Source organism: Neofelis nebulosa, chromosome 5 (genome assembly GCF_028018385.1).
Source record: "Neofelis nebulosa isolate mNeoNeb1 chromosome 5, mNeoNeb1.pri, whole genome shotgun sequence".
NCBI lineage: Eukaryota > Metazoa > Chordata > Mammalia > Carnivora > Felidae > Neofelis > Neofelis nebulosa.
In genome coordinates, this window is record NC_080786.1 from 25,414,147 (window position 1) to 25,436,398 (window position 22,252).

The 22,252-nt window shown below is 42.6% G+C and overlaps 1 protein-coding gene across 7 annotated transcripts in view; it reads right to left on the reverse strand.

Moving 5' to 3' along the window:
- Positions 1 to 2,006: 2,006 nt before the first annotated feature.
- Positions 2,007 to 22,252, reverse strand: part of OXNAD1 (oxidoreductase NAD binding domain containing 1) — a 42,003-nt gene continuing 21,757 nt past the window's right edge. For 4 of the 7 annotated variants that reach the window (XM_058729818.1, XM_058729819.1, XM_058729820.1 and 1 more), the window contains 5 exons: positions 19,416 to 19,522; positions 10,792 to 10,933; positions 4,190 to 4,432; positions 3,295 to 3,403; positions 2,007 to 2,610 (listed from right to left, as the gene is read on the reverse strand). In XM_058729818.1, coding sequence (XP_058585801.1) covers positions 2,456 to 2,610; positions 3,295 to 3,403; positions 4,190 to 4,432; positions 10,792 to 10,933; positions 19,416 to 19,522 — 756 coding nt within the window. In that variant the 3' untranslated portion in view covers positions 2,007 to 2,455. Of the gene's footprint in view, positions 2,611 to 3,294; positions 3,404 to 4,189; positions 4,433 to 10,791; positions 10,934 to 19,415; positions 19,541 to 22,252 lie in introns of all 7 variants that reach the window. The other 3 variants (XM_058729823.1, XM_058729824.1, XM_058729822.1) reach the window with 2 other exon arrangements.

Sequence of the window (22,252 nt, forward strand, 5' to 3'; positions counted from 1 at the left end):
CAAGGTCATCCATCTAGCAAGCAGTGGGACTCCAGGGCTCTCTCCAGTCTACACTCTCAGCCTCCACACTATAAATTCAAGCCCCCCCTGGCTTAGTTCAGTCTGAGTACCAAAGAGATCTTGACTAGCCTGGCAAACGAGGGCAACAGGCCATTCTTGGCCAGCAGACCAGAAATACTGTCCGGCACTCAGCACCAGAAACGACAGAGCTGGGAGGGACTACGGTCCAGGCAGAGGTCATGACCTCGCCTGTCTAGAGAGGTTACGGATGGTGACGTCGACTGGCAGGGTGGTGGGCAGGACAGGTGGCCCTTGCTCTGTCACAACAGCAGGCAGACAGGCTGTGGCGGCGGGTGGACAGAGGTGGTGGGAGGCACCACCCTCCGCGCACATCTCGCGCTGTGAAGAGGCTTGCCCTGCGCCTCCACTCCCAACGCAGAAAAGCCTGGGGCGGCCACTTTCTCTGTACCTTTGTGTCCCCGTCCCTGCCAGCTGCCTTTGCCAGTCGGCACAAGAGCCCACTGCTGCTCCCACATCCCTGAATCTCAGTGCGCCGCGCTCCTGTGCCTCTTGAGTACTCAGCCCTAAAGCCCAGCCCGTGGGCCTGGGCACTTGGGGACCAATTGAGGAGTCAGGGCTCCTTACTGCGGCCAGAGCGTCTCATATTCCCTCCCCTCACCTATGAAATGCGGGGATAATCACTGCCTTGAGCAGACTTTGAAATTCCCATCAAGTCAACAGCCTCCCTTTCTTCCTGCTGAACTTGAATGTGGGATTGAAATAGCTGACAGATGATCTTTGCTTAAAACGTGACAAAATTCAGGGCACTTGGGTGACTCAGTCGGTTAAGCATCTAGCTCTTGATTTCGGCCCAGGTCACGGTCTCGTGGTTCGTGGGTTCGGGCCCCGCATTGGACTCAGCACTGACGGTGTGAGGCCTGCTTGGGATTCTCTCTCTCCTCCTCTCTCCGCCCCTTCCCTGCTCTCACTCTCAGAAAATAAATAAAAACTAAAAAAAATTTAAAAACTTGACAAAATTCAAAACAGAGAAGAGTCCACAATAACGATGCCAGCCATCATCAGGCCCCATAAATCAATGATGTGTTTAAGCCCAAATTCCCCGTGAGGCCTGTAGCCACAGAGATGACAAAGAGCAAGATGTCTTTCCCCATCAGCTGTTCCATCAGCTCAGGAACAGAATTCCAGCTGGAACTCCTGTGTCTCCAGAACTGATCTTCCTTCCTTCCCAGACCCCTTTTACCCTCACACTATTCTCCAAGCTGGTAGCCTTAGGCCCAACACTGTGTGTCACAGGAGGAATGGCCTGGCCTCAACCTATGGACTTCTTTTGGCCTTTTAAAGATCTAAATGAAGATACAAAGAGCAGTCTGCTTTCTAGCAGTTTCATTAGAGCAGCCTTGCGATGAGGCTCCACCATTCTCTCCATCCGTCCTGGGGACTGCCTCCCAACCCAGGCTTAGCAAGGAGCTAAGTGTTAGCTGCTTTCTTTCAGTCATTCAACAAGTATGTATTGTGGAGCTATTATTGGTGCCAAGAACAACCCTGGCAAAGAAATTAAATAAAAGGCAGAAAAGCAGGATTTGGAAATGGCTCTATACTCCCTAATCAATCCTCAGCACGTTTTTACAGCCAGCCAGCCTGGCCGTTGAAGGTAAGATTCAACATGGAATCCAGCAGTCACCGACGCCTTTGTCCCAAACAAGAAGCCGCCTCCTACATGTAGTGTTAAGGCAGGCGGCCAAGACGCAGAGCACAGAAAAGGATTTAATTTGAGGAGAAACTAACAATTAGTCAGGATACATACTTAGGACGTTCATTAACACTAAGCGAACATGCCAGATATTCAATTCCCTAAAGAAGTTTTCCTAATAATTTTCCATTTCCAACCCCAATTTTGATGGTCTGAAGAAACAAGGCTTCAGGCTTGTAGTAAGGTGAACTAAGACCTTAAATATAAAGAATTTTCAAGGTAAGATTAATAAGAATGTGTTTAAATTATAAGTTTATTGGACATAAGATATATAGGTTGCTACCAAATAAGGACAACCTATATCTTACACACAGAACATTTTTATATGATTAAGTTTAAGGACAGTCTCTTTTTTCCCTAAAAGGAAAGAACATCTATATTGACCGATTCAAGATGCATCATGAGATAATCAAACAGTTATTAATAAAAGAAACTCAATATAGCAAAAATAATTTAATCAATGAAGTCTTGGCAAAAAGCTTATCATTGAAGTCTGTCGGCTGGTTTTTCTTTGATGCTCCAGCTGGTCACTTACTTAGTTCAGCCTTGAAAAAAAAAAAAAGAAAAAAGAAAACAAAAAAAAAAACCGCTGAGGAGAGGTCAATTCATGGTGCCACAAATCATGTCTCTGTTATTGTCCTGAGAAGATTTCACAGCTTTCTCTCTTGTACCTTTGCCTGCTCCCTACCACCACTTCTCAAAGCAAATGTGTTCTTTGGGAACATGGGTGTTTTCCAGTTGCTTGGAGAAAAAGTCTGTCATTGGAGGTGGGCCACAAATATAGAACAAAGTCTCTTTTGAAATATGATCTCTTATCTCCTTCTCCGTTATTCTTCCTTCTACCAAAAAAAAAAAAACAAAACAACCAGAATCAACAGCAAATAAGCCAGACATGCTTGTACTGAAATGAGGAAGGACTAACTACCACTCAGCAACTGTGTCTGTTTCCAGGAACTCCAGCTCAGGGAGTCTAGTGCTGAGGCCCTCACACAACGGCTCCTGGCGGTAGCACCAGGCGCCAGACCCAAGCAGAGAGTGCATCTCTAGGTTTCCGGCAGGCAAAGCGGGAAGCTCGTCATAATGCACTCTTCAGACAGGGCCAGTTAGCTTACTAATCTTTGGTAGAGATTCAGAGCTCACTTCGGCAAAGTAAATAAACTGGTGAAAAATCTTTCCAAGCAGGGGAAACCACGAGTAGTTTAAATGACCGTGAATGGCAAATGGCATCGATTCAGTCAAAGCTGGAATATAAATTCTTTGTAGGCATACTACAGCGATGACGCAAAGGTCCCCTTAAAAAATGTGGAAAATACATTTTTAACATGGGCAGTAAGAAACCTGTATATAGTAAGTAAATCTCACTGAATCTGTCCTTACTTTTCCAAGAGGAGTCACCCCCCAGCTCCCCAGGTAGTGACATTCCTAGGCAGCAACTCCCAACGGTAAAGCATCCACACTCGACCGACTGGCATGTCCTCCAAACAACCACGTGGAGATAGTCAAAATATCTTCAGGGGACTCACCCGTGATGTATGGCTGCAGTTCTGCACTGATTTGTGTAGTCTGTTTGGTAACATGCAAACTGCAAGCAATCTTCTCAGGAAATTCATTTACTAAATCGAGGATATTTTGCTGGAATGTCAAACATATTTGGTCACGCTACAATTTTAAAAAATCAAAACAGATGTGCACAACCCCTGCTGCTGAACCTCGACTCCCATTCTGCACACGTCTGCCACTCTTCCTCTCTACTTAGAGAGGTATTGTCTGCAGCCTAGCAGGCCAGAGCATTCAGAGTACAGAGGGCTATTTGGCTTTAATTGAAATCTGAATATGCTAACAAGCATATTACTAACTCTCCGGGAGTTTTTTCTTCTTCCTTTTTCTCAAGCATTGGCAATTAAGCAGCAGTTTCACTGACCACAGTTGTGTCTTTTAACTGTTTCTGTTCTTTTGTTCATCCCACAGCTGCAAAGCAATCCAGAGTGAAAGCCTTCTCCTGTCAAACGTACTTAGTTTCAACAGATGCAACCGACGGGGGTTTCATTTACCCAGCGGGTCCAAACTCTGTGCCTCTCACCTACTCCTGTAACACACGAGCCCACTTGTCGGTCTCCTGACTCGACGGAATCTCAGGGATGTGGCGACTTTTCTGTTCATCCGCCTCCAGATTCAAGCCCACAAACCTGCCCTAGGCCTGTCACTTCAGTGGGCGCGTCCTCAACACTAGCTGTTTCACTGTCCAGCATAAAAAGTGTTGGTTAATTCCCATCTGAACATGATAAAGCCTTGTCAAGCCTTTTGGTGGAACAACGGTTGCAGAGAAGACAGAACTAACGGAAGAAAGTTCCATGGACAACTAATACCATGACACGAGTTTGCTCACGGCAAGCGACGAGACATATGTTTCTTCCTTACCTTAAAGAGGAGTTCACTGGTATTTTTTGCACTGTAGAAGAGCTTTATCGTTCCAACCTCATAGCCGCTTCCTTTGTTCACCCGGTCTCTGTGGAGGTCTGCCGCGTGCCGCAGGATGGACAGCAGAGGGTTAATTCCGACTCCTCCTGCAATCAACACCAGGTTTCTAGAGGCATCTGCAGGCTGAGGGTCAAAGAAGAACTCTCCACCCACTCTCACGGCCACTTCAGAGTCAAGGGTACACTAGGACAGGAAAGAAAAGATCCGTTAGTCCTTTGTGGCACAGGCCTTAAATCTAATGCTCTCCTTTAATAACACAGACTGTGTCTACCTTCTGCATGTTTATCAGTGTTTAGGACTATTTTCACAGCCAGCTCTCAATTGTGCCAGGGCCCTGTGAACTGATTCCACTTGTCCATTATACAGGCCATTTGCTACTCTGCCTCTGTGATCCACACTGCACAGCCACTCCAGTACGGACAAAAGAAGACTCGCGTCAGTAATTGTGCCATTTGTTAACTTCTTAGGTGAAGAGCTGGGTTGTGGAAAAAGGCACTGGGCTCAGGGGACGGCTCTGAAGCACGAGTCCCCTTTTCTCTGCGGCGCTCCTGTTTTCTGATCCAAGTCATGGAGCTGACACAGGCAGGATGGAGCAAGTGTCACTATGCTGCGGCTGCCCTGGGCTCATAAGAGAAGACCCTGGGGACCGGGGGGCTTCCTCCGGGTCACCAGCAGGGCACAGCCAGAGCTGTTGCACAGGCTCGAGGCCAGCCCTGAGATGCTGGTCAGTACTGTCCGCTCTTCCCTGGAGAGGTAAGAATAGACAGCAGAGGATTCACACTAGGAGGGGAGCACCACAGACACCCACCCCACCCGGGTAGAGCGCCTATTTGGTGAGGCCACTTAGACCAGAAATACGATCAGAGCTGAATGTACTGGTTCTCCATGGAGGTGATCCTGCCCCTGACGGGGTGTTATGGAAACACGTGGTGACACTTTCTTATCGTCACCATGGTTTGGAAAACCCAACTGGCAGTCAGAGGGCAGGGCCAAAGGTGCGAGATGTCTTGTGAAGTTAGCAATGTCCTCGAGCCGGCTTCTGTTCAGCTGATGGTTAAATTTTGAGGAATTTCATGGACTAGTTTCTACTGGTTGTTTGAAATCGGCCATTGAGGGAGTATCTGCAGCACAGAAATCAGCAAATGCTGCAAATGAGGGCTTTTGTACTCAGAGAGCCGATCTAGCAGCACATCATTATCTCCAATGCCCAGGACTGCCGTGCGGAAACTTCTGAATGGCCCATGGGACGTACATGTAGGTGAAAACTGGTTCGTAATAATCTGAGACTAGATCCTAACTCATTTTACAAAAAACACAAAGCATTTTTTGCACGTGTCTAGTGGCGTCTGAATTTTCCAGAATGTAACCATCATGTGGATTGTACTCTGCTATACCCAGAACTTTACCAAGTATGTTCACTGTTCTGGAAAACCACATCCCAGTTGGTAACATGCATGTGTGATGCTTCTGTCACCATAAAGAATCTTACAATCTGCATCTGTAGAGGGTGTACTCATGGTGATTCCACACTGAGGAATAACCATCTGCCTACTTTGTTCTTCTAGTTAAGATATGCCCAACCATTCATACACTTAAACACACAGGGGCACCTGGGTGGCTCAGTTGATTAAGCATCTGACTTCAGCTCAGGTCATGATCTTGTGGTTTGTGAGTTCCAGCCCCGCTTGGGCTCTCTGCTCTCAGCACAGAGCCCGCTTCAGATCCTCCGTCCCCTCTCTCTCTGCCCCTACCCCACTTGTGCTTGCTCGTGCTCTCTCTCTCTCACTCTCTCTCAAAATAAAAAAAAATATAAAGAAACATATAGGCTCTGATTGTGAATCACTTTTCTTTTTCTTTAAGTAGGCTTCATACCCAGCATGGAGCCCAATGCAGGGCTTGAACTCATGACCCTGAGATCAAGACCTGAGCTGAGATCGAGAGTCAGATGTTTAACCAACTGAGGCACCCAGGCACCCCCTGAATCACTTTTATTTCTCCTTGGCATTACACTTAGAGAATTATGCCACCCCAAAATTTTTCATGTGTTGATTACACTAACTTTGAATTTCATCTCAGGATAGTTCTACAAAGAGGGCATTGGATCTGACAGGGTTGAGACCTCTAGTTTGGAGAAAATGCACTCATCTAGGAGCCGGAAGACGGAATTTTAATCACAGTCTATGAAGTCCATCAAGTTCCTTAATTTTTCTGAGCCTCTGCTACCGCGTCTGTTAAATGGGTACCAGCACCTCTCCTACTCACTTCACAGGGCTGTGGTGGCCATCATATGACACACTACGGGGAAGAGCTTGCTGGCATCAGGTTCTATTATGAGAGGGTGTTTTAGTCATTGCAGCTGTCACAGAAGAGAAAGCACTGAGGGTGCCTGCTTCCTTCTTCCCTAAAAACGAGAGTCTAGAACTAAAGAAATTTATATCAAAAGCAAAGCTTCGCTCCATTACATGCTCCTGATGCAGATCAACTGAATGAACACCCTCCTAAGAAGCCGTAAGTTATCATGTGCTTTTAAAAGACCAAACCCTCAGCATTCACTCCTTGGCACCTTACATGGCAGGTAGGCAGCTAAGTACTTTTTGACATGAATTGAATTTGGGGCTTTACAACGGAAAGATGTTAAATCTTAAGAGTTAATCTTTGAGAAATCTAAGAAAAAATGAAAATTATTTTAATTCACTAAAGAGGTCCTTTCTGGAAAGTAAAGAATGATTAAATGAAGGGAAATCCCTTCTCAGAAAAAACATGTGAACTGAACAATTTTAAATATATAGGCCATTTTTACATGAAGAACGGTAAGTGGGTTTTCATTTTTGACAAAAGAAATTAGCAGCAAGGGAGCATTCTGTTAGGAATAAGTACAATCTAGGAATCACTACAGTGGCCACCAAAGTGCTTTAAAACGCCCCTTCTTTCCAAGTCTCAAAAAGAGAAGCTGTGATACGAGAGGCTCTGGCTAATGACAGATTTAATCTCTTTGTACCCTCCCTCCCCATCCTGCTTGCCTGTACACGCTTCTCTTTATTTCCAAGAATATAAGAGAGACTAAGAAATGAGACAGAAATCATTTTCTCCAATGGTCATCTTCGGTAGGACTAGTAATGACAGCAAAGCCTTTAGGGTACTGTTTTTAGAAACCAGAGTATTTTCAAAACCCTAAAGTTGGCAACAACAACAAAACAATGTGCATGCCATCTCCTTAGTGACAAAATAATCTTAAATAGATCTATCTTCTAATTTGCTAGCATCTGGAAAGAATGAAAAGCCATCTTTGTCTTTTATTGATCAATAAAAACTGCCAAGGTAGCATGAACACAAGACTCAAAGTGCTACCCGGTATAATATGCAAGCGAGTAAAAGGACATTACCCTCAATTACAGAGCCATGTATCTAATTTGGGTATAGATTTTTCTACTTGCGAAATAAACAACTTTTCCACAGCAACTGGAGCCCAGCACACAATAGCTGTCTAGAACCCTCTACCCTGCCAGGAGCCTGAGCCAAAGCAGATAAAATAAAGGAAGACATTTATGGCACTTTATCCCCTGTCCCCACAGAGCAGCCTGCTGCCACCCAGACACTCACGTGCCTCCATTGTCCACTCTAATAGCTTCGTAAGACAAACCCTCAGGAGGAAAACAGCCACCTGAGAATGGTTCCAAGAAAAATCTGACTTCGTAAAGGCTGTTTGCAACTCCCACCGGGCAGAGTGGAGCAGGCACTACAATTAAAATGTGCATTCAAGCAATGCCACCGGAGATTTTCTACCGCCTTTAAGAATAAGTTCCTTCATTGAAATGTCAATGAGGCATGAAACCAAGCAGGGAGCTGTGGACCAGGACCAGGTCAGGTCACGTGGGAGGCTGATCACTGGAGGGGACTCATGGAACTAGGAGCCAGGATGGCTAAGCTCATTTTAACACTGAGTGTGGGATACATGGAAACCTTGCTGGTTCCACCCCCATGGCATCTTTTAGAGACTCAGGATGCAGCCTACAGACAGCCATGGGTGGAAAATCCAAAGCGAATCTAAAAAGGAATGCAGCAGCTGAGGACACATGGAAGGAGTGACTCAGAAGGTCAGAGGGTAAAAATGTGACAGGATACACTTAGAATGGAAATGCTAAGGCAAGCAGCTGCCTTACTCTGAACAGATACAACTTAACATGCAGACCCTAATTAGAACAGCTATTTTTTATGCCCCTATATCTTTTTCTTTTTAATTACCTTACAGTAATACATTTTTTTTTGGGTGGGGGGAGTACAGTTCTATGAATTTTAACACATACATAGATCTACGTAACTACCACCAAAACTGAGATACAGAACAGCTCCATCACCTTCAAAACCTCCCTGTGCTCTCTATGCTCACACCTTTCCCTACCCCTCACCCCTGTTAACCCCTCATCTGTTTTCCATCATTGTATCTTTGTCTTCCAGAGTGTGACAAAAATGGGATTATGGAGTATGTAACCTTTGAGAACTGGCTCTTTTCACTTTACATGTGGCCTTTGAGCCTCACCCAAGGGGAGAGCATCAATAGTTCATCCACTTTTATTGCTGAATAACAATACATTGTTATGAATGGATCACAGTTCGTTTATTCACTCACCTGCTGAGAAACATTTAGGTTGTTTCCAGATTTTGATAATTATGAATAGAACAACGATAGATGTTCCTATACAGGCTTTTAAATGAACAGAGCTTTCATTTCTCTAGAATAAACACCCAGGAGCAGTATTACTAGGACTTATGATAAGTGCATATTTAATTCCATACAAAACTACCAAATGTTTTCCAGATTGGCTGTATTACCTTGCATTCCTGCTAGCAATCTAAGCAATACAAGGGACTTCCAGTCACTCCACATCCTTACCAGCACTTGGTATTGTCAGAATTTTTAACTTTCGTCATTCTACGAGGTGTGTAGAGACACCGTGCTATATACGGTTTTAATCTGCATTTCCCTAATGATGGTGAACATCTGGTCATTGCTTATTTGCTATCTTACATCCTTTTAGAGAAGTACCTTTCAATCTTCTGCCTATTTTTAAATTATGCTTGTTTTCTTTTTGCTGACTTTTGAGAGTTCTTTATGTATTCTGGATATTACAGATCCTTTCTTGGATATCTAACGTGCAGATAACTTTCTCTGAGTCTGTAGCTTGTTTTTGTTTTTGTTTTTTTTTAATTCTGTTAACAGTATCTTTTGCAGAAAAATGTTTTTAGTTTTGATTAAGTCCTATACATCAACCTCTTCTTTTATGGCTCTTGCTTTTGGTGTCCTGCCTAAGAACACTTTGTCCACCCTCAAGTTCAGAATATTTCCTAAGTTTTCCCCCGAAATTCTTATAGTTTTGTGTTTTCCACTTAGATCTACAACCTATTTTGGGTGAATTTTCAACATAAAGTATGACATTTAGGTCAAAGTTCTTTTTCTTTTTTTTGCATACGGATAAACAACAGTCCCGTCTCTACATGTTGAAAAGGTTACTCTTTTGCCACTGAATTTCTTCAGCACTTTTGTCAAAACTCAAATGGCCATATGTATGTTGGTCTATTTCTGAACTCTTTATTCTGTTCCATCAATTTATGTGTCTATCCCTTCACCAATACCACACTGTTTTCATTACTGTAGCTTTATTTTCACCTTAAATTTGAGCAATGTGATTCTTCCCACTTTATTCTTTTTCAAAACTGTTTTAGCTCTTCTGGTCCCTCTGCCCTTCCAATAACTGCTAAAATCAGTTTATCTACAGCTACAATATTTATACTGGTACATTCCTTTTTGGAAAAGGTGATAAGAAAAGGCCTGGGATGGGATGGAGGTTGTTGGTAAATATAGAAGGCACAGTCCAGAAACAAAAGGGATGGTGGTAAAAAGGAGAGAAGGGTCAAAAACTAAGAAGACAACTAATCTGTGCTGAGCTCATTCTTTGTTACCAGAGTTCTAGAAGGTAATGAACAGGCAGCTTCTGTAGGATTGTGCTGAGTCCCATGGTAAAACAGCAGTTATTAGCAGCAAATGTGGATTCCCTCTCAGAATCACGTGTGAAGAACTCTCCAGAAAGGCAGTAACACCACAGATTCAGCAGCACTCAGCTCTGGGCACGAGCGGGATGCAATCAGAAATTGTTTCCTTTCCAAATGAGAGAGTGATGGTTTAATTCCCTTTGTTTAGGACAGTTAGGAAAAAATAATCTGACTTACAGATGTACCATTTACGAGACATATATACAGAGGCAACTTTCAAAAACTTACATAAGACATAAAATATTTCAGTACTAAAGAGTGTTCAACTCAACACTGGTAACCCAGAAGATATTATCAGTCTTCTTCCTTAATGCATCAAAAGGATTCTGCTTCTTTGACCATTATGGAGTCTGAATTGTGGATATAGGGGCTCTTTGTGAGCATGTACCCTTTTCACTCAAGCCTAGGTTTCTTAAGTGCATGAAGTGAGCTGAACACCAACTTTGTGGGAGGCAGTGATGCCCAGATCTCCAAGTTTAAACAGGTTTGCTCACCTGATTGTGAATCCAGAGAGCAGGGGGGTGGTTCGCATATTTCACTGCCAATTCTATCATCCTCTCTTGTTTTAGCAGTCTGGGGCTGGAGCATATTGAGAACCCACCAACCACAGAGACTCCTGGGATAAAGAAATCAACCCTAAAAAAAAAGAAAAAGGCAATAAACTCTTTCTGTTGAAGCAATTTTAAAAGTGGGCAATAGGTAAGTAAAACTGACAAACTTTTAGCTAATTAAGAAAAAAAAAAGAGAAAAGAGAAAATGAATAAAACCAAGAATGGAAAAAAGGACATCATCACCAACCTTATAAAAATAAAAAAGATTATAAAGGAACTCTATGAACAACTGGATGACAAAAATTTAGATAGCTTAGGTGAAATGGGTATAGTCCTAGAAAGACAGAAACTACCAAACTGGACTCAAGAAGAAACAGGAAATCTGAACAGACCCTTAACAAGAAAATAAATTGAATTAGTAATTTCAAAACTTCCTAGAAAGAAAAGGATAGGTCCAGATGGCACAATGGGTAAATTCTACCAAACATTTAAAGAACACTAATCTTTCACAAACTCTTCCAAAGAACGGAAAAGAACACTTCCAAGTTCATTCTATAAGGCTAATATTACCCTGCTACCCAAATCAGACAAAGCTATATAACAAGAAAAGAAACTACAGATCAATATCCCTTGTGAATATGGACACAAAAATCCCAGGAATACTATGTTGGTTTAACATCTGAAAAACCCAGGTACCATCTTAATAGATGCAGAAAAGGAATTTGACAATATTCAAGAGACTTACATAATAAAAATATTCAACAAACTGGGAATAAATGGGAACTTCCTCAGTCTAATAAAGGACATCTACAAAATATCCAACATTTCACATTGAAAAGCTGAAAGTTTCTCCTCTAAAAACAGAAACAAGACAAGGATGTTTGCTTTTACCACTTCTTTTCAACATTGTACTAGAGGTTCTAGCCAAGGCAATTAAGCAAGAAAATGAAATAAAGAAGCTACAGATGACATGATGTTGCATATAAAAAATCCTAAGGAACCTACTATAAAGATACTATAATAAGTAACTTCAAATAATGTTGCAGGATACAAGACTAGCAAAAATCAATTGTAGGGGTGCCTGGGTGGCTCAGTCTGTTAAGCATCTGAATCTTAATTTTGGCTCAGCTCATGATCTCATAGTTCGTGAGATGGAGCCCTGCATCAGGCTCTGCGCTGACAACCTGGAGACTACTTGGGATTCTCTCTCTCTCTCTCTCTCTCTCTCTCTGTCCCTACCCTGTGCATGCTCTCTCTCTCAAAAATAAGCATTAAAAAAAAAATCAATTGTATTTCCATACACTAGCAGTTAGCAATCTAAATGTGAAATTAAGAAAAATAATTCTGGGGTGCCTGGGGAGCTCATTTGGTTAAGTGTCCGACTTCGGCTCAAGTCATGATTTCATGGTTCGTGAGTTCAAGCCCCACATCGGGCTCTGTGCTGACAGCTCAGAGTCTGGAGCCTATTTCAGATTCTGTGTCTCCCTCTCTCTCTGTCCCTACCCCGCTCACGCTCTCTCTTTTCTCAAAAATAAATAAACATTAAAAAATTTTTTTAAGAAAAATAATTCTATTTATAATAGCATAAAAAAGAATAAAACAACTGGGAATAAATTTAACAAAAAAAGTGTAAGCATTGCACACCATTGCACTACAAAACATTATGGGGAAAATTCAAAGAATATATAAATATAAGAAGACATCTAACATTCATGGATTGGAAGACTCGATAATGTTAGGATGGCAATACTCTCCAAATTGATCTACAGATTCAGTGTGTGCAATACCTATCAAAAACCCCAGCTGGTTTCTTTGCAGAAATTGGCAAGTTAATCATAAAATGAATGTGGAAATTCAAGGAATCCAGAATCATCAAAACAATCTGGAAAGAGAAATACAAATTTGGAGGACTCACACCTTCTGATTTCAAAATTTACTATTAAGTTACAGAAATGAAGATACTGTAGTACCGGCATAAGGACAGGTACATAGATCAATGGTAAAGAATTGAAAGTCTAGAAGTGAACTCTTAAATATACGGTCAACTCACTTTTGACAAGAGATCAACACAATTCAATGGCAAAAGAATCGTCTTTTTAATGACTGGTGCTGGAACAACTGGATATCCACATGTAAAGAGAAGAAGCTGGACCCCTACCTCACACCATATACAAAAATTAACTCAAAATGGGTCACAGGCTTAAAGGTAAGAGCAAAAATTATAAACTCTTAGAAGACTTACATAGGAATAACTCTTTGTGGCAATGGTTACTAAGATACGATACCAAACATTTTAAAGAAAAAATGATGAAACTAGACTGCAACAAAATTAAATACTTTGTGCTACAAATGATACTATCAAGTTAAAGGACAACACACAGAATGGGAGAAAATATTTTTAAATCATATGTCTGATAAGGGACTTTGACAGAGAACACATAAAGAACTCTTAAAAATGGGCAAAGGATTGGTATAACATTTCTCCAAAGAAAATACATAAATGGGAAATAAGCACATAAAAAGATGCTCAGCATCATTAGTTATTAGGAAAATGCAAACCAAAATCACAAGAGCTATCACTTCACACTCACTAGGATCGATGGCTAATCAGAAAGACAATAGTATTAGAGAGGATCCTGAGAAACTGGGACCCTTACACACTACTGGTGGGGACGTAATATGGTGCAGCCACTTTGGAAAACACTTTGGCAGTGACTCAAAATGTCTGAGTTACCATATGACCAACAACTCCACTCTTAAATACCCACAAGAAATGAAAATATATGCCCAATCAAAAACATGCACACGAATATGCATGGCAGCATTACTGGTAATAGCCTAAAAGGGAAAACAATCTGAATTTTCATCAATTGATGAATGTATAAACAAAATGAGGTACATCCACAAGAGAATGAAGCACTGAGACATGCCACAACATAGATGAACATTAAAATCGTGTTAAGAGAAAGAAGCCAGCCACCAAAAAGACCACCTATTGTATAATTCCATTGATATGAAATACCCAGACTGGCAAATCCATAAAGACAGAAAGTAGAGCGGTTAAGCAGGTGAGGATATAAGCAGTATGGGGTTTCTTTGGGGATGATGAGAATGTTGTAAAATTTTGTTGTGTTGATGGCTGCACAGTTCTGTGAATGTAGTACAAACCACCGAATTGTACACTTTAAAGAGTACTTTTTTTAAGTTTATTCATTTATCTTGAGAGAGAGAGAGAGAGAGAGAGAGAGCTAGCATGTGCACATGCAAGCGGCAGGAGAGAAGAGACAGAATCCTAAGCAGGCTCCGCACTGTCAACGCCAAACCCAAAGTGGAGCTCGATCTCACAAACCATGAGATTATGATCTGAGCCAAAATCAAGAGTCGGACATTTAACCAACTGAACCACCCAGGCACCTCTGAATTGTATACTTTAAATGGGTGAATTTTATGATATGTAGAGTATATCCCAATAAGCCAGTTTTTTAAAAGTGTAAAAAAAAAAAAGAGCAACAAAAATTCTTTCACTGGCATTTGACAAATTAAAATGCTGATGTGACCTTCTAAGTTCCAAAAATCTTATGTTGTCTTTTCTTCTAACCATACTGCTATAGTCTAGAACTCTTCCAAGTTTTAAGCCTTAGATACTTCTATGCCATAGAAAACCTTTTTTGGTGGGGCTTCTAGGCAATACAACAAAGCTAGTTACATAACAAGGAAAGAAAAATTTCTTAGAACCTGGAACCACAAAAAAATTCGCATCCCAATGTCTAGAAAACAAACATCTAATCTAGAAGTTTCTCAGCCCTCAAAGAGCAAAAGTATCATTATTCCCCCAGTTATTTCCCTACCAGTAGGCTTACATGAAAGGTACACTATGTTCTCTACTGATATGATCTATGACCTTAAAATATGTTCTCTTCTGATCTCTGGCCTTAAATATCCGGACATTTTTTATAATCTTTAAAAACCAGTTCTGGATTGGAAGTGCTCCAGAAAAAGTCCCTAGGCTATTTTTTTCTCTATTTACTTGATTCTTTCCCATCAATACTTTTATTTCCTCTTCATTTCAGGCAAGATATAAATCTAAAGATTGTAGTTAATATTTATTAATACAGTTGTTGCTTGCTTTCAGAGAAGAGGTTTAATAGTTATCTCCACAACTTCCATGTTCAAAACAATAAATAAATCAATGAGCTAGGTTTGCTGCTTCATCTCCTGAACTACAGCGCCCTCTGCTGCTCGATGTTGATACAGACCGTTCTCTCAGGTGAATGACAGGGAATCCTCTAGTAACTTTGGAAACCAATCTTTTTAAAAAGGGACTCCTTCATTAAATGCTATAGAATTCAAATGACATAAAAACTTTATCTGAATGGATTTAAGAGAATATGCACAATACATTATTTCATAAAACACGCCCTTTCCAAGATTAGCATTCTTGAAGCCAAGAGTTGAGGCACCTACTCTACTCTATATGAGTGAGTATAGAAGAACTGGGAGAAAGAGCCTAATTCTTTATGTAGTGAAGCCACATGTCCATATCCAACTGTGCACACCAGGCAGCCCTGTCCTGCCCACAGATGCAGCCCCAGTGCCCCGCACATACCTGGCATGCAAATTGTGACCAAATGGCAATGCTTCACCATGAGGTCCTAAAACTCTTTAGTCCTCAGCTTGAGTACTTGGAGCCCCTCCCTCATCCCTTGTGCAAACACCACAGACAGCACCTGCTTACCATGTACAGGCACTGTGGCCAGTGTTGGGTGTAAAGATGCAAGTATGTCTTGATTCCTGCCCTCAATAAACTCACCCTAATGGGAGGAAAATCAACAGATAAACATAATTACATGGGCTATGAGAAAATCTGCTTGGGAGAGAGAAAATGCTCGTCATTTAAGGCCTGTCTGGAAGTACCTGCACTTAGCATAGATTTCTTCTTAGCTCCAACATACGTGATCTTGTTTTTATCAGGAAAATACTAATAAAGCCACTATTTTATTTTTTAAAACTCTGTTTGGCGGGAGGTGGGGGTGGGGGCGCGTAATGGAAGAAGCAGTCAATTCTACCAGGGGTGGACGGATTAACAAAGACTTCAGAGGGGTCTTAAAAGACACACAGCACTCACCAGACAAGCGTGGGCAAAGACACAGTCTGAACAATGACACCAAGGAGTGGAGCACTTTCTATGTGTGGTCATGTAAGAGTCAGGGCTGCCGAACACTGCCATTTAGGTTCTATACTGTCTACAAGGCAGCAGCCCTGCTAGAGGGGTGGGGTGTAGTCTTATTTCTCTAACTTCACTCCTCTCATCTGTTTCTTCTTGGTGTCCGTGTCCTTCACTTAGTCACTTTCAAGCATGAAAACTTTTGTTACCTTATATGAAGTCACAGACACGTTTCTCTTTCCTAAAATGCTTTGGCCTTGCTTTCCCTTGGTCCTTGCAAGCCCACGCGTGGAACGAGTACTGACTGTGGCAGGAGGGGCATCATCATAGTGGAGATGCACACATACCTACTCCTACTTGGCCTGCTGCTCTGTCGAACAACAGCAGGGAAACCAGCCAGGGAACAAAGAATTGGAATCTGTCCCCTGGGCCTCACCAACACAGATAGACAATCTAACTGACTGAGTGAAACACTGGCTATAACAAAAAGCAAAAACAAACTAATAAAGTTAAACATTAGGCATTGTATTAAACACCTGACATCCCAAGACATAGGAATATTACTATTCCCTCTTTAAAGACATGGAAACTGAAGCCCAGAGAAAGAAGAAACACCCACATCACAGAGCTAGAAAAGCCAGCATGTGAATCACGTGGTCTCCAGAGCAGTAGGCATGTGACGCTTCGATACAGCCTCCCTCAGAGGACGGACCCGGCCCACAGCAGTGAGTGCCACAAGGAACACTGACTCTGCCAACTTCAGGCACTCACACATGATATGGAGACCGTTGGTGGCACACTCCAGCCCCAAGAGAGAATCCCCATCTTTCTACCATCAGGAAGGAGGACTTTTGAGAAGGTCAAGAATGGGACTCACCTAGCTACTAGGCAGTAGATCTACTAGTGACAGAAGCCTAAAAGGTTTAGTCCTGCTCCGGTGAGCAATGGTTTTGAGGGAGTGCCCTCTTTTGGCCTTTCTCTTTAGATTGGATTACTTGAGTTCTTGGAACTGGTTTCCCAAAAGGAATTAGTCCCCTCTGGAAGGTCCAACAGGAACACAGTGTAACACAGAAGAGCCCCAGAGGCTGATCTCTGGCCTACATTAAAGTGTCTACCTGGAGACCTGTGCCCAAAGCTCCAGAGCATTCATTTATTTATTTAAAGGCAGGTCTAGAGCGTCCCTGTTTGGCAGGTATCAGAGGAGGCCAGTGGTCAAGAATTCAGAGACGTGGGATCGATCGTGACCCAATCTCTGGCCCCAAAGATAAGCCCAGGGGCAATCCTCTACCTTATCTCTAGCAGTACTCCACTCTGATAATCCTAACTACACAGACTGCATGGCAGCCACGCCCACACTCCCTCTCTCCTAGATCCTTGCCCTCTTCCCCAAAATGCCACATGGAGGTTACTACCGAGCTGCTGATCTAAGAGGGCACAGAGCATGTGCCATCCCAGCAATAGCACCGAAGACACAGGCATCACCAACCTAAGCAAATGGCCCTTCTGTAACCAAGAAATAAAATACCCAAAGAAACTTACAACCTCCAGAACCATACAATAAGTCAGTAGTAAGGGAGAAATGTTTTATTTTATTTTTTAATTGTTTTTAATGTTTGTTTATTTTTGAGAGAGAGAGTGCAAGCCGGGGAGGGGCAGAGAGAGAGGGAGACACAGAATCCAAAGCAGGCTCCAGGGTCTGAGCTATCAGCCCAGAGCCTGACACGGGGCTCGAACTCACAAACTAGAAGATCATGACCTGGGCCGAAGTCGGACGCTCAACCGACTGAGCCACCCAGATGCCCCAAGGGAGCAATCTAAGGTTCAGATGATGCGAATGAGTGCTGATGGCCCCGTGACAGGGAAAGATCAATACTAAATAGTCGGAGATGACCACCCCTATGTCTGTCCTCTGAAACAGGAGTCTGTCTGGGCACATTCTAAAACCAATTCTGACATCAGTGAGATTACCAAATCCATTCATTGGACACAGAACCCCAAACTTGAAAGATTTTATCTTGAGGATCACAAGGGAATCCTATTTCTACACATATCACTAGGGAATGATGGTATTTTTCTTATCAGGTGACTACAGTTGCAAGTGCTAATACATGTGCAGGTCCGTCAAGGTCGCAGCATTACAAACCAACGTACAGGCTTCTCTAATCGGGAGTCTTGGTGCAATTCGGTGTTGAAGACACAGAGACAATGCTGTGCGCAGGACCCAAACACTTCCACGGAAAGGGGAATATGGAAAGACAGATCATCACAATTAAAGTCTCCACTTTTCAATGTAATAACTGCTTAACTATTTTTGAAGGGTAAAAATGTTGCCCGCCCCCCTAAACCAGCCCAAATGCATTTAATATGCATCACCGAACATGTGCTAAGATTGCAGTAAATTGCCTCACAAACGCAAATTATGGCAATCAGCATCTTGTTTTCTAGTTCTAAATTCAAAGGCAAACTATGAACACAAGACTGCTAACTCTTGCTATTAGCACACTTGCTATTATCACACATCCTCCTTCTAACAAAACCACATTTCCAGATGGACTGCCAAAATTAGTCAAGTGACTCCTAAGAAAGACTACCAAGATTGACATGCCAGAAATTCACTTGGAAATGAATGCTTTATTTAAATAAAGGAAACATACACCCAAACACACCTTTCCTAAGGAAATACAAGTTGCTTCATTTACAATTCAACTTGAATTGCAACTCAGGGAGGCCATTCACAGGAACGGTGGGACAACTGGGCTGTCCACCTTGTCTGTATTCTGACTGGTCCTTGGTGTCAAATCGGACAGAATCAGGAGTGTGATGCAGGCTGGGCCTGGTTGGGGGATCCTGGTAATAAATTCAGCAAAATACTTAAACTCAACTCAGACAAGTGATACGGGAATTCAGTCAAGAAGGTGGTCAGCTCTGTGACATAACTGGGTATTCTCCTTTTCAGACTGCTATGTATACTCTGTATTTGACACAAAGGCTAATTTTTTAAAATGTATCAATCTCCAGCAACAAATAACTCAAGCAGATTAGATTATTCCAGTGCATTCTATTATAGCGACCATTCCTGAAGAGCATAATTATCAGAGATGTCAGGTCCCTGGCTCAGAACTAACTGCTTTGTTTCAATCTACAAAACTCAAGGCAGCAATTTTCATACATGACTGAGAAGGTCAAGGGCTCAAAACCAAGGTGAGCTCCGAGGCAAGGAAATGAATCAGATTCTCTCTCCGTGCCCAAAGGAGGCTCTCCCTGAATGGGGATGGTCTAGAATTCCTACTCCTCAGGAGAAACAGCCAGCCAATGTAGTCCTTTCCAGAAGAAAAACTAAGCCCTGCTATTTGATGGCAACTCCTTGAACACAAAACACCAAGGAAAGAGAGAAGCCACTTACCACTGGCCAGCTTTAAAAGAAAAATCTTTATCAGCAACAAGCAGGTGGAGCCTTTTCACTGATGGCGACTCAGCAGCAGCCCCACAAACCTTAGCGGCCGACATGACCTAGAGACAAAAGATGAACTGTGGCTGAGGTTAGTGTGTACACATGTGAGGAACAAACTATGGCTTTCTAGTAACTAAGGTTTCTTGAAATCTACAAAGATGTGGTTTTTGTAAACTGCAAAACAAGGGAAAGAGCACTTTGCTTTAAAATGCTGCCTACCACCAGGTCAACAAATTTTAGTTATCTTATTTTTGAGAGACTTGCATTCAAACTATTCAAATTTTATTCTGCATATAAAAATCATCTCTCTTTCTTTTTTTTTAAAGTTTATTATTTTGAGACAGAGAGAGGACACAGTGGGGGAGGAGCAGAGAGAGAGGGGGAGAGAGAGAGAATCCCAAGCAGGTTCCACACTCCAAGCTGAGCCTGACACAGGGCTCGATCTCACAACCCTGAGATCATGACCTGAGCCGAAATCAAGAGGTGGGAGCTTGACCGACTGAGCCACCCAGGGGCCCCACAAATTCAGCAGAATACAGATCTCGTGGTCCGTGGGTTCGAGCCCCGCGTCGGGCTCTGTGCTGACAGCTCAGAGCCTGGAGCCTGTTTCAGATTCTGTGTCTCCCTCTTTCTCTGACCCTCCCTTGTTCATGCTCTCTCTCTCTCTGTCTCAAGAATAAATAAATGTTAAAAAAAATTTTTTTAAATGTTTATTTTTGAGAGAGAGTGGGGGAGAGGCAAAGAGAGAGGGAGACAGATGATCCGAAGCAGGCTCCGTGCTAATAACACAGAGGCCAATGCAGGGCTTGAACCTGCAAACTGCGAGATCATGACCTGAACTGAAGTCAGGTGCTTAACCGACTGAGCCACCCACACATTTCAAAATCATCTCTTAAAGGGGCTGTTTAACAAGTGTTTACTTGTTGAGTGTCTAGTATATTCCATGCACCAGGCTGGATAATCTGGAAAGAGCTTGGGGAACTGGAACCCTGTGAACCATCTGCCTGGTGTCTAAATTCTCGGTCAGACAACATACACAAAGTGAAACCCACTGTCAGCTACGAGCCTATGTTTGTTCTGAGCCTGTAAGAAGTCCACGACAAGCTAATTTCAGAAATTACAAGCACTTAGCAACTTATTTTTAGCAATTTCACAGAGTCTGTTGAATCTAATAATAGACAACAAATTGGGTTTGTATTCCCTATGATTTGTAATTTATTTTTTCTAATTCACTGTTGATATTTGCCAAAATATAAACAGTCCACAGCCTTAGAACAATATCAAAAATAGCTCCTCGCTACAGATAGTTTGAGAAGCACTATCCTAAACAACGTATCTGGTTTCTAGAAAATTCTAAGGTCTGAGCCAGGCACTCCTCAGTGTCATCCACACCTCAGCAGCTCTCGAGTTCAAAATGCCTCTGCTTCCTTCATTCTTTGTTTCTTCCACCTTTGGGTTTTTCTTCCTCCTGAAATCTGAGACATCTTCACATGACATCTTCAGAACATCTTGTCACAAAAAAGACAACATGACTCTTTCCTCAACCTCCTACTGCCATTCAACTCCACTTCTGGAAGCAAATCAAAGCAGTAGCAGGTGACCAAAATACAGTCATTCTCCTTGGATGGTGTTAGTTTCACAGCTCCACTAAAGGGTGCCTTGGAAAGCTGTCAAGGTCAATGAACCTCACACCCTAACACTGCTCCCCCTCAACCCCTTTCTCCCATAGGACTAGGTTTAATCAAATTACCAGTGGGAAGCAATTCTTAAAAACCCACTGCAAAATTCTCCAGATGGATGGTGGTCTCCCTCACCGACTCAAAATATCTCTAAAAATGTCTTATCTTTCTCCTGCTCCCATAAAATCTCTTGCCTCTCTTCCTCTGGATTTTTGCCAGTCCTCCTTCTCCCCTCCTTGAGAGCAAGTAGGTCAGTTTCCACACTGACCATCTCCCCGAGTTTCTGATCCTAGTCTTGCGCATCCTCTCCGAACCTGTGCTCCCCCACTCCCACAAGCCCCTTCCTTCAGGGCCACAGTTCCTCTCTCTAGACCTCCTGTTCATCAGGCAGGACACCCAACGCCATCTGCCTTCCAAAATAAAAGGAAGCAGCATAGTGTGGCTGCTAACAGCACATGTTCTGTAACCACACTGCCGGGTATATAATCCCGGCCCAGCACGCACTTACAAACCGTGTGACCCTGCGCACATTACCCAGCCCCTCTTGGTTATAAAATAAGGTCAGCAACACCTGTACCTCAGAGCTGCTGGTGATTAAATGAGATCATACGTGCAAAGCACTTATAATGCTGCTGGTTCATAATAAGTACTCATTAAGTGTCTGTTACAACGTATCTCACGGCATTCATTATAATTAGCTTACTAGTATTTATTTATTACATTATACATTACATTTTATTCTCTCATTATTGTTAAATATGCCACCATACCAGTGCTTTCCATGTACGACCTTGCAGAACGAGCACTACACACCCCCAGGGGGCCTATTCTCATAGAGGACGAGAAGAACCTGTAAAGTACAGTGGCCTTTGTACCCTGTCCTATCTATTTGCTAGAACAAACTTAAAAAGCCATAGTGGGGGCACTTGGGTAGCTAAGTCAGTTAAGCATCCAACTCTTGATTTCAGAGTGGGTCATGATCTCATGGTTTGTGGGTTCAGGCCCCATAGCTCGCTGTCTCTCTCTCTCTCTCTCTCAAAATAAATAAGCTTTAAAAAAGCCATATTGTCTTCAAGCAACTTTAGAAATTTGGCCTTTAATCTCTGCCTC